The 12,574-nt window shown below is 43.0% G+C and overlaps 1 protein-coding gene across 2 annotated transcripts in view; it reads right to left on the reverse strand.

Moving 5' to 3' along the window:
• Window positions 1-12,574, reverse strand: part of ITGB1 (integrin subunit beta 1) — a 34,838-nt gene that overhangs the window by 4,224 nt on the left and 18,040 nt on the right. For both annotated transcript variants that reach the window (XM_018563252.1, XM_018563253.1), the window contains exons 6-15: window positions 10,863-11,101; window positions 9,105-9,260; window positions 6,969-7,064; window positions 6,775-6,864; window positions 6,517-6,657; window positions 5,753-5,955; window positions 3,560-3,798; window positions 1,342-1,564; window positions 532-764; window positions 279-445 (exon numbers count right to left, since the gene is read on the reverse strand). In XM_018563252.1, coding sequence (XP_018418754.1) covers window positions 279-445; window positions 532-764; window positions 1,342-1,564; window positions 3,560-3,798; window positions 5,753-5,955; window positions 6,517-6,657; window positions 6,775-6,864; window positions 6,969-7,064; window positions 9,105-9,260; window positions 10,863-11,101 — 1,787 coding nt within the window. The remainder of the gene's footprint in view (window positions 1-278; window positions 446-531; window positions 765-1,341; window positions 1,565-3,559; window positions 3,799-5,752; window positions 5,956-6,516; window positions 6,658-6,774; window positions 6,865-6,968; window positions 7,065-9,104; window positions 9,261-10,862; window positions 11,102-12,574) is intronic.

A 12,574-nucleotide genomic window follows, 5' to 3' on the forward strand; every position in this document is an offset into this window, starting at 1 on the left:
TTCCTTTTATATCCCCAATGGCCTCACAGGATAGTTCCATACACATCCCAGTGTGTGCACCAGAAAAGCACTCACAGGATAGCTTTATACACATCCCCAGCGTGCTCCACTTAAAGGCACACACAGGAAAATAACACACTGGGGACTGCACTACAACACCATATTACTCTTAGAAGACACATCATCCATGCTAAACCATCCCACTGTGACCAGGGAGAGCATTTAACAGGAAAAACTGCATTATAAACACCCCCCCCTCCCTTGTACTGAATACTTACAGCATCCCATTTGGCATTCATTTTCTCCTTTTCAAATTTGGCAAACTCTCTTCTGTCATGGATGATCATAAGAAGCTTCCATATTAGCAACAATGCCAGTCCAATAAGCACAATTCCAGCCACCACACCAGCAACAATGGGAACGATTTCCGGGCCACTGGGACACTCTAAAACAGGAAATCAGTAGATGAAACTTGGTCAGCTGCCCATTCTATGACAACGCTGGAAAAACCGTCTGCGAAGGATACATTACCTGGGTCTTTCACAACGTGCACATGAACCTCGGAGTTGGAATTTACAGAGTAGGTGTAGTAGAACCAACAATCGTCTACATCTTTCTCCTTGCAGTGTGTGAGGGCGTCTTCCTGTCCGGGCTGAGGTAACTTGTCACGGCTGTCCACTATAGTCAGGTTGAAAGGACATTGTTTTAGACAATCTTGTGTTTGCTTCTCTCCTTTATTGAATGCTCTGCACTGGACACATTCCCTGGTTGGAAAAAGAAAAAAGGCATTACCACAAAAGCAGTGTGATATAGGACAAGTTATAATAGCGGATTGGAAGAGAGAGTAGACACAATGTTTGGAATTCTAGTTAGTGGATAAAACATCAGCATTTGTCATGAGACGGTGTGCACCAAAGATCAGCGTGGGAATGAGAAGGGAGGAGCACCTGTATAACCCATTAAACTGGAGGAAGCCTTCCTCTCTTCACCCGTTATGCCATAGAGACATGGCCGTGCAGTTGCAAAGCCTAGGTTCCCCGCTCCAAGTAGGGCATTGTGAAGCCATAAACTAGAGAGGACATCAGGAGCTGCAAATGTACTGCTAGAGAAATGTGGTATCATTATAGACATGAGAGGAGATGAAAGTCAGGGAAACAGGTGATTGCAGGCAAGTGGAGTTGCCACTAAAAAGGCCCAGTTATGCACGGTAGCTACAAGAGCCCCATGCACGCTCTGTCACAAAATTTGCTTCAGAGATAAAAAGTCTAACAATAAATTTAGTTGAACCGCTATGTTCACACTTCATGTAAAGGGAGAAATGTGTTACTTCTTAATACTTACTTGTGTTCTGCACAAACGCCAACACAGGTCTGGCACATCTCACAAGTCTGACCCTGGAATTTGGGGTCTGTACATTTACACCTTCCACATTCGCATGATCCTCTTCCATTACATAGCTGACCATTCGATGCTATACACGTTGATTTATCTTCTGAGCAATCACAAGCACTACCAGAGAAATTGGGGAAACAATCGCACTCCCGGCATTTGCAGATTCCGTTACCTGTAATGAAAGATTGGTTTTAAGAAAGAATCAAGTTTAAACACCAGACACACAACGGCCATTATCACCACTTTGTAATTGGAAAATACCTTTCCATTTCAGTATTCAGCACCTTGGCGAATATTCAAGGTGCAGTTGAGTGGCCAAAAGGAAAAAGGGTCCTGAACTGGCAGTGCAGGATTCCCACTAGGGATGCACTGATACCAGGTTTTTTGGTATCAAGCGCAAGTACTGATATTTTTTTTGGGTACTCACCAATACAGAAACCACAAGTCCCAATAAGGAAGCTGGGTGGCATGTAATGACTTCCTGATTAGCCGGGAGGCCATCTCCATGCACCCTCCTCACCAGGTGATGAAGCATGGAGCTGGCTTTCTGGCCAATCAGTAAGTCGGGGGATGGGTAATGACATGCGGCCCGGCTTCCCGATTGGCCAGCTCCCTTATCACCAAGTGATAGCTGGTGTATCTGCGGTAGAAGGAGCACCTGGCAGGGAGCAGAGCGCCGGGCCATGCTGGGGCTCAGCCAAGTCCCCCAAGCAGCCGTCCTTCGTGTCATACTTGACTCCGGAGGCAAGTAAGCGGGGGGTGGCCTGACCTAGTGCCAGCATCGTCCTCCTTCCTCTGTCATAGTGCCACTGTGCCCGCCGTATCAGTGCATCCCTAGTTCCCACATGGGTGCACCGATATGTGCAAACAATCTCTGATGCTCTAGAATGATGGGGACATGAAGGTAAGCATCCTCCACGTCCACAGAAGCCAGTAAGTACTCTTGGTGAAGGGAAGCATGGACCGATTTGGTGGATTTAATGCAGAATTTCTGGACACAGAGCTTTGAGATCAAAGCAGGGGCATATCCCACCACTGAGTTTTGCTAAGGTAACAGGAGAGTAAAACCCCTGAAAGTATTCTGCCGCAGGAAATGGGACAATAACACCTTGATCTAGAAGGTTTAGCCGCTTTCACTAAAATCACATCAGGGTGCAGCTCTGCATGCAGATTTAAAATCATCTTACATTCATTAAACAAACTTGTTTTTCATTTTTTAACAAATAGAGTTAATCTTCCTGGTCCCCTTCTGGCACAAATGTAATGTGCCAAAGTGTTGCATCCTGGGAAGGTTATATCAGCAGAGCATTGCTTGGAAATCTCATCTGTAATCTAAGAGAGAGCTAGTAATCTGCCCTTAGTAAACATGGCCACTGTCAGAAGACTGGAGAAGAAAAGAGAAATAAGGAATGCAAAGAATAGAAAGCTGACAATTATCTGGAAGTATGTGTTTGTAGATTGTCATTACTAAACATTTCTAAAAGGTGTGTTTGTTGTTATTTTAAAGATATGGGTAAAGTTCCTCTATAAGAGGTCTCAGTGGAAATCTGCTAATCTGTGTGGTGACACAGGAAGGCTGAAGGTGAGAAATGGGAGAGGGTAGTGAAACTCCAGTTTGTATCCCCGAGATACCACCTCCAGCACCCAAGCATCTGAGATACAAGCTGTCCAAGCACCGGCAAAGGTTAACAAACTTACCCCCCCCTCCATGCTAAGGAAGGGTTGTATGAGGATCTGGCAGACTCGAGTGCCAGACCCTGCAGGCGGGCAATGAGCTAAGCCCGGGGAGATCTGAACAAGAAGGTTAAGTAGAAAACCAAAAAGTTATGTTTAACAGTTAGAGGGAGAGGACTTTTCAGTCTTCCTTAGGTTTCGTCCACTGAAGAAGATGGGTGTTCTTGCCAGCAGTAGCATGCTTGATAATCTCAGTAGCTGGTCTAAAGAGACCTTGTTCTTTTTAAGGCCATGTGAATTAAAAAGACTTCTTACACAAAGTTTCCATGGTCCAGAAATGTAGCCAAAGTGCCCTATTATTATGTACCAAAATCAGATCTTTAGGTCTGGCAATTCTACATAAATTCCTACGGTAAAAGCAAAGCGGTGTGGTCTGGCACCTTGAAGTTATAGCATAGTATAGTGTCTTGGGGTTTGCCAATGTTGAACTCACCTCCACAAATCAATCCATTGGATCGGTCACAATTGAAATTATCGCAGTCGCAGTATTTGCCAGAGTAGACCTCAATAGGATTTTCTCTCTTCTTACACACACACTGGCCACAGATACAGTCTCCATTGTTACTGCAGATCTCCGAGCTGTTCTCCTTTCTACACTGAGCATCCATGTCTTCACTGCTGACTTGCTCTGTGCTGCACTCGCACTGTTTTCCGATACGGCCATCATTGCATCTGAGAATGAAGGAATCCATTGTGAAAAACCAACATACACCAATAAGAAGAGGACTTCTTTATACCTTTATTACCTGAAGCCTGCACTGCCACCGTTTTATTTAATGCAAGTTTATCTTTGCATGTAAAAAAGTAACAGATGCATCATATGTGCTTCCATACGGATACATGCCTCATTTCCAAAGTATCCTTCCCCCTTTATAACTAAATAATGACATATTCCCAGGGACTTACAGGTTTATCAGCTGTAACGCTGGTGGTGCTTAAGGAGCTAAAAAAAACAACTGGATTTAGCAGGCATAAGAAAAAGATTGGTTCTGAAGGAGGCGTGGCCTCTGAAACACGTAAACTAGGAAGAACATAGCCTGCCTCGAGAGTATCACATTTTATTTTCCACACAGTGTCAGGTGCTGGCGCTTGTGTCATTTTTTTTTTAGCTAAGTAAAAGTATTTGGATATCAACTCCTGCATTGCTTCTCCCGCAAAGCTGCTGCATGGCATAGACTGAAAACGTGAAAATGTTGTCATACTGATCACTCGTGGCTATCAGCTAAACTGGGGAAAAAGGCAGCCTGATGGACACAGCAGAGGGAGGGAAGGAAGGATGGTTAACATCTTAAAAGTGAATTAAAATGTGTCGTCATACAACTATTACATTGCAGAAATGCTTTAAATCTTCCCAGTGCTAGTAAAATTGTGGAAGTGTGCAGCTGCTGCACAAAATGTCTCCCTCGGCTGTCAGCAAGCAGTAAGGGTACATCAGGGAAACCACACAATCTATTTAAAAGCAGAGAATTTAGGCTGCTATGGAAACCTGAAAACAAGGAAAAAAAAAAAAAAAGTACCAAGAAGTGAAGACAAGCTGATGAATATTTAAATTCGTTGTGATCATCCCCTCTCAGGGTTAGTTCACACCAAATGCAGTGTGTCCTGGGTCGATTCTGGCGAGAACGCACTGCATCGCATTGCGGCCGGCTCCCTTTTGTTGCGAGGCAAGAGGGGACGTGGCGGGCCATTGAAGTGAATGGCACTGTAGCCACGCCCTCTGGCCGCAATGCGATTGAATGGATCTGTAACAGTGTCTGTCAGTGCTCAGGAGGGCTTAATTGACTGTATGGCCTGTGCTTCCATATACATAACAGCCGGCCAAGTCCTCTGATCACAAGCACTTTGCATATACTGCTTTTATATTGTCTGCAGTTTGTCATACTTGATTGGCCGTAGGAATCACAGTTCTATATCAATGCTGGAACCCATTTTGTTCAATATATCCAAATGTTTTCACATAGTTAGGTTGCTTGTAGCGCTGCTTATAAACTGTATCAGAATGATTGTATGGACTTTGTTGCCATTTCTACTAATACCAGATGAACTGAAACAAACTGAAATCCCTTTATGATATATCATGTGGTTTAGGCATTCTACAAGCAATAGTTCTGTAGCAGTTCCTACAATTTTGAGAGATGGACATTAAATGGTGCGGCTGAACAGATCAAGAACCACTTTTGTGTTCCAAATGAAATATTGTAAATACAGGTACTACAGCAGATTCACGATGCTCATGAACTGCCTAATCTGACACGCTGCCTTCGCGGGCAGTGAGTCATGTAATTTTCTACTCGGCACGTCAGCTTGCGAGAGCTCGCGTAGCTGAGCGTGCAGAGATTAAAAATGTTATCTTTAGCCCAATCAGCTCGCGAGTATAAACCCGCGTGTCAGCATGCGACGTCTGGCTGGTTGTTACGCACGAGCCGATTGGCTGAAGGTGCAATCAATCATCTGCCTGCAGTCAAAGCTCTGTGCCGGACAGCTTTGCGTGCAGTGTGTCACAGGCTTAATGGTGCCTTCACCCCTGTGCACCTTACCCCATAGACCAGTAACCATATACAGTATTATTAGTGTCTCGATCAAAGTTTCAGCATGTATATAAAGAAAGATTGGCCGTGACATGTACCTGCAGGCTCCACATTCAAATGTTCCATTCCCAAAGTGACATTCAGGGCTATCAGGGGTTCCAGACTGCTGACAATCACATTCACAGATAAATTTCAGAAGAATCTCGACTTCCTCCGTAAATCCCAACGGCTTAATTTTAATGGACTCGGTTGGTTCCTTTTTGGGGCACTTGTGAGCAGTTACGCTGACCTCAAATTCAACCTAAAATAAAAAAAAAAGTATGTAGTATGTATATATATATATATTACACACACACACATATACATACACATATACATACACATACACATACAATCCGGCTGATGATAAACAATACAAAACTATCCAAACACAGCAAGCGATGTAAATTCTTTAGTGTAAAACCATTTTATAGAAGATAATGTTATCTGGCACCCAGCTCCCTCTAACCAACAGGAAACATTTTAAGCAACAAAAGCCACTGCTTACAGCATTGTATGGACAGTAAAAGCAAACACTGACTGATGATCTTATCTCTCTGCTCTTTCCTCCTGTCAGCTTGGTCCTTGTTAGCACATGAGCATTGCAGCACAACTGACTGGCTCATTTTACTGCTTTTGCCATCCCCTAATCAGAGAAAAATCAGGTCTATTGGCCTACCAAACAGGGTTGTACTGTGCGGCACAGCTGTGTAAAGACCGAATGGACTGAAATACCAATCCATGTGCAGGTAAAACAGCTCCTATAGTATGTCCAGATTCAAGAAAGTGAAGTGCATGCAGCAAGTAATCTACAAAAACGTACCTGATCTCCCAGAGAGATATTGGAGCATTTCCTTCCATTCTCTCCTGTCCCAATCACTCCGTTCTTACAGAATGACTTATAATTGATGGTTACACCGTCTGGCAATTTGCTGTTTTCTAGGATAAGTTCTGAAGACAGTGACTAGAAAAGAAAAAACAAAGCTTAATTTACATACGAAGTACCACAAACCTTTGAAAACAGGAAGCAGACAGGAGCCGAGATGGCTATCAGATCAGAGTGTCGCATGTGCAGACTTACATTGTAGGAATCGATGATCAGCTTAATGACATTACTGGAATTAGAAGACAGAGTGCCCACAGCAGATTTTGGGATCAGGTTTTTCAGTTCCTAGAAATTAAGACTTTAATTACAATTTATAAAACAGACCTATAGTAGTGGGGTGAATGTCTAGGATGCTCAAACCTGGACGACAACCCACAAACTCGACATACCTTGTAAACCGCCTGAAATTCCTCAGTAACAGCGAAGATGGTTTGAATGTTGTTTTCACTCAGCTTCTGGACCAAATGAGCGATTGATGGGTAGTCCTGAGAATGTAAACATGAACCCGTATTAATGCATCTTGTATTCTGGTAACTATATGGGGGGAATACCTGGAACAGGATTCAGTATAGGAATTCCTTTTTTCTCCTCTACATTTACTTACAGGCCAAGCTGCCCAGCAAAAGTCAGATACAGGGGTTGTGACAAACCAAAGAACACAGCTGGGGCTGCTTACAATTGTCACATATGGTTATATGGTTGTTCACAGGGTTTCACTTTTTTTTTTTAAAGAAAAACAGTTACTGCAACTGCTAAAAATAAATAAAAAAAAGGATTAAATGTTGGAATAAGGAAACGATATGTCCATCTAAGATTACTCTGTTCAAATGGTGACAAGGCTGCTATACAATTTCGCTGCAGAATAGTAGAGCTGCAACAAGTAAATCGACTAATCCGATTATAATGGAAAACGTTGTCAACGTTTTCCATCATCGATTAGTTGAAGTTCGATTAGTTTGTCCTGCGTGCGGCTTGCCGCTTCTCCTCACCGCCTGCAAGGGGCGAGCATAACTTTTTTTTTTTAGCACCTAGACACAAACCAGCAGTTAACCCTTGCAGTACGACCCACACTGCAAGGGTTAACAAAATGTTCCCTGGAGTGCTTCTTTAAGGCACCCATGGACAAGGAGATGAATATTGATTTTGGTAGGATCGGGAATCTCTCAGGTCTATGCCGTTCTGGAGATGCTGCAACTCAACTGTTTTCGGAGGACCTACTATTTGGACACGCTATAGATTTGGTCAGCTTTGTTCACCCAGAAATATAATGAATGTGAGGTCTGTGGAGGAGGAAATGAGGACAGCAGTCAGCTATTTCTAAACACCAGTGATGTATGATCCTCATATGGTGGACAGCAAGATTACACCCACACATTTTACCCACAATAACAGGTCTATGGCCAGCTTCTCACACACATAACCTTCCAGACCAGAATCCTGAACAAACAAGGTGCAGTCATAGTACAGACATTCCTCGGTTACCGACTTACCTGCTTTGCGACCACTCGCACTTACGACGGACTGCCGATCGACCTCCGACCTTTCGCGTCAGCGCGACGTGTCGCCGGCGGAAGTGATGTCCTCCAATCTTCACTGCGGGTCCGGGTAAGTGTTTTCATTGCCCGATGTACAGTACACTGTTCGGTACTGTACATCTGCAACGCTGTACTGTACTAATGCATTACAGTACTGTATAGAGTTCCTCAATTAACGACCAATTCGTTTAACGACCTGGTCGTAGGAACGGAACTCGGTCGTTAAGTGAGGGATATGTGTATTCCTTGATGAAAATCTTCATAAATGGGGAAAAAGGAAAATGTTGCACTCAGGAGTTGTTCACAGAAAAGTAACGCTGGTGTTCCGCATGGACTGTGAAGCTTTTTTACTTTGAAATATGAAGCGCTTCTGCGTCTTGGGCTGTGCTATTGGTTTAATTCACGTTCAGCCTAATTACCAACAATGATATCTTGAGACAAGGGTGGGCAACCTCAGCACTCCAGCTGTTGAACTACAGATCCCATGATGCATAGCAAGCCTCTGACAGCAACAGGCATGAGACAGAGGATTCAGGGGATTTGTAGTCTCCCCATAGCTGGAGTGCCAAGGTTGCCTAACCCTGTCTTAAGATAGAGTAATACCAACTATACACAATTTTCCCAAGACTTGTAATTTAACGTTTAAGCTGACCATTCAATTTTAGATGATTCAGAGCCATCGGTTGAAATTCTAACAATGGTTGGCTCAATGACAAATTGTCGAAGGAGCCACCTGAAAATATTGCAGCCATTCAGCTGAAGTGACTGTTCAGATAGTCTGACAATGGTGGGGTGCGGCAGGCACAATAAATATACCAATGGGGGAGATTTGTCCATCTGCACTCTTTAGCATGAATAGAGGAATAAGATTTATTTTGTCCAGTCCGCAGGCTGAACCAGCTATGACCAGCTTTACAACGGAAAGATACAACTTATCAAAAGAGAGGAAAAAATGATCCAAAAAAAGGACAAAGAAACCTGCAGACTTACATAATAATGGCTCATTGTGTACATATTGTCCTGCATGTGACATTTCCCATCGTTTGGCAGAACGATTCCTCCTAATTTGCCATCGCCAGCAAAATGGAATCCAGCATCAGTAGAAAACACCAACAAACGTGTGACATTCCTCCAGCCAATGTGATCCTAAAATAAAAAAAAAAACACTACAACGTAAAGAACATGGCAGAGAAATGCAACACTTTAACAAATGCTTAGAGACACGGAGTCATAACATTCTGCTTGTGTGCCCATGTAGTGCCAGCAAATATGATTACCACTGCCCCCCTCTCATATATTATCGTCTTTATGGAGTGTTGTCTAAAATCAGTATACACAACACAAACTAAATGGGGATCGCAATAGTAAAAGTTGTCAACTTCTTTCTAGAGTTTTTGTTTCTCGCTCTAAAGATCCCCACAAATGTCAGTTACACTTTATGCATATCTAAACCCAAAAAATAAAATTGCAGCTTACCAAGTCCAAAGATGTGGTGGCTGCATCCCTTTTCATTTTACCTGGTGAACCTGACAGTAACACATCCTGTCCTAGGGTGACAACACTCATACTGTATCTATGGGAGTCATCTTAGGACAGGAAGTGTGCTAGGACTACAACATCTCCATAACATGGTGGGTGACCTCTAGCTCACATAGGTCAACACAGCAGGGAGCACATCAACTTGATAACCCCCTGTATTTCTGGCAACAGTAGAGGTGCAACAAAATGAAACATTTCAGAACCAAAAAAAAAAATGGCCAGGCCGAAACCGAAAAAAAATCTTTATTTTAACTTTCTAAAATTTTTTAAAATATTTTATTTTTATGAACTTAATATTTACTTTACGTTTTAGGGGCTCCAGCTAAATATTAGGGGTTTTAGACAGACCACTATTTCCCATTTAAAATAGAAAAAGAGATTGAGGACACAAGAGTCCACAATCTCTTTTTCTGCTGCCCCAGTTATCAATGAACAGGAATCCTCTGAGTGTTCCTGTTCATTCATAACATGAGAACATAGTGAGGGGAATTTATCAAAACAGGAGCAGACAAAATCTGGAGCAGCTGTGCACAGCAACCAATCAGCTTCTCTCTTTCATTTTCAAATCTTAACTGTACAAACTGAAGAGAGAAGCTGATTGGTTGCCATAGGCAACTACTTCAGTTTCTGTCTGCTCCAGTTTTGATACATTCCCCTCAGTGTGTTTACTATAAACCACAATCATGAATGAACAGGAAGTGATGTAGATCACTTCCCATTTCATAATTGAGGATATAGTAAACATACCATGTCCTCAAATATTTACACTCAGCAATCACTGAGTGTTTGTACCTTGCTCTGCTTCCTGACACGCTGTCACAGGAGGCTGCGCGATCAGCGCAGGAGGAGAGCTCAGTCTCCTGTGACAGCGCTGGCTGTCTCCGCCCATACACTGCTCTGCTGATCTGTGATAGGAGGCTGAGCGCTGAGGGGAGGAGAGACCACAGCCGCTCACAGTGCTCTCCTCCAGCAGCGATCGGCTGCCTGTGACACAGAGCAGGGCCCAGCGGGGAGGCGAGAAAGAACGGATGCACTGCTGTGCATGAGCCACCGATATATCGATGCATCCCTAATATTTCTTGTATTCATCAACCAGATAAAAAAAAAAATAAAAACAACACTTTGTGGCATATTTATAAGACCAAAAGGGAGCAAACGGGAGGAAAAGTTCATTGTTGGGGTTTACATACACTTTTCTTCTGTACTTACACCACACACAGCTACTTGCATAATTGCATCAAATCCACCTTCCGGGGAATCCAGATTACCAGAGATCTGCTGCTTGCCTACCAGATCATTAAAAAGCGATCCCTCACTCGTGAGGCTGAGTACATTCTTGTAACTGAATGGGCTGGTACAATTCTGATCGGAGGTGCACGGGTTGATGAGTTTAGCAGGAGTAGTACTAATATACGGCATAACCGTCTTCTCTACGAAAGACCCGAAACCTGAAACACAGCGGAAGTACTTTCTATAAAAGTCCAAATACACAAAGAGCAACTTACAACAAACAGAACTATTCATGAGAATGCGGAACTCTTCTCACATACAAAGCATGACTGTTATAAATTGTGAATGTCAAAACATTGCAGTCCCTTTCCTCTGTACAGTAACACAAGTGTACTGTATACCGATTGTGTCAAATAGCCCTAAGGGCCTGTTCACACTTGTCTCCTCTCCTGCGATAAGCAAAATGCAATTTAAATACCAGTTCCCATTCACTGCTATGTGACTAGATCAAAAATCTGCATGGCTACTTCTTAAAATGTAGGACATGCTGCATTTTTGTGCACTTACACATATTGGGCAAGCCCATTTAATGAATGGCACAAATGCACAGTTGCGTTTTTAACAGTTCTCGCACCTTGAAAAATCCATATTCTGACCTTTTATATATGACTTTGCATAATGAATACAAAAATGCATAAAACACATACAACATGTACAGTATAAATGTGCAAAACAGCACATAAATGCATGAATGAAAAAGCCAGGTTGCTGAATAAGGACAATTGTGAAAAGGCCCCAATTGTAAACCTCACTTATTCCCATTGTTATGAGCTTAATACATCAATCACAAGTAAGACTCTCGCCATGCGCAGCAATTACCGCAACCTTTCTATAACATTTAAGATATTCCCTGGTACACCGACACTGCTGTGCCTTCTGCCGTTTCATTCTACGCCATCCTCCCGTTTACACCTAGGCGTGACGCGACAAAACTCTCAACACAAGAAATCCCGTTCATTTCAATGGCCACTGTTCACCCCCGAACTGTCACAAGCTGTAAAACGGCGGGAAAAAAAGTACATGCGTTTTTTGGCAGATTACAGCGCGCTTGGCTGCTTAGACTTCAATTAAAACGGGCAATATGAGCATTTTGCACATGTCTGTGCGTGTTAATGCGCAAATTAATCGCAATGTATTTAAATTTGCTCAATAAAACATGTATCTGCGTGTATGCGCATCTAACACTTGCAAAAAAAATGTGCAAACGTGCAAAACACGCTAGACGAGACGCTAAACAGAACGCGTGCTAATATGCACGAAAATGCTGATGCCTAGGTGTGACAGAGCCCTAGAGTTTGTAAACGGAGATAGCGTGGACTGAAACCAAATAATCTTAGTTTATTACTATCAGCACTGTGGACAAACAGATGCAGTTTAAATCACTTCACGGTGTCTACCTCCAAAAATGGGTCTCCAGGCCATGCAGGATGTCCATGTTGAGCTTGCAGATCTTTTCCGCATGTTTTGGATGTGTCCTCACATCTGGTCTACAAGCTACACCTTTCTTAGGATACAAATTGGACTTTACAGCACCATATGCTTCTACGCCAGCAAAAGTTTCATAATCTACTCAAGCCAAGTATGCCTGGTAAATGTACAAGGATCTGGAGCCCATGCTTCGTGTATAGGAA

The sequence above is a fragment of the Nanorana parkeri genome, unplaced genomic scaffold (genome assembly GCF_000935625.1).
Source record: "Nanorana parkeri isolate BGI_ZX_2015 unplaced genomic scaffold, ASM93562v1 scaffold645, whole genome shotgun sequence".
Classification (NCBI taxonomy): Eukaryota; Metazoa; Chordata; class Amphibia; order Anura; family Dicroglossidae; genus Nanorana; species Nanorana parkeri.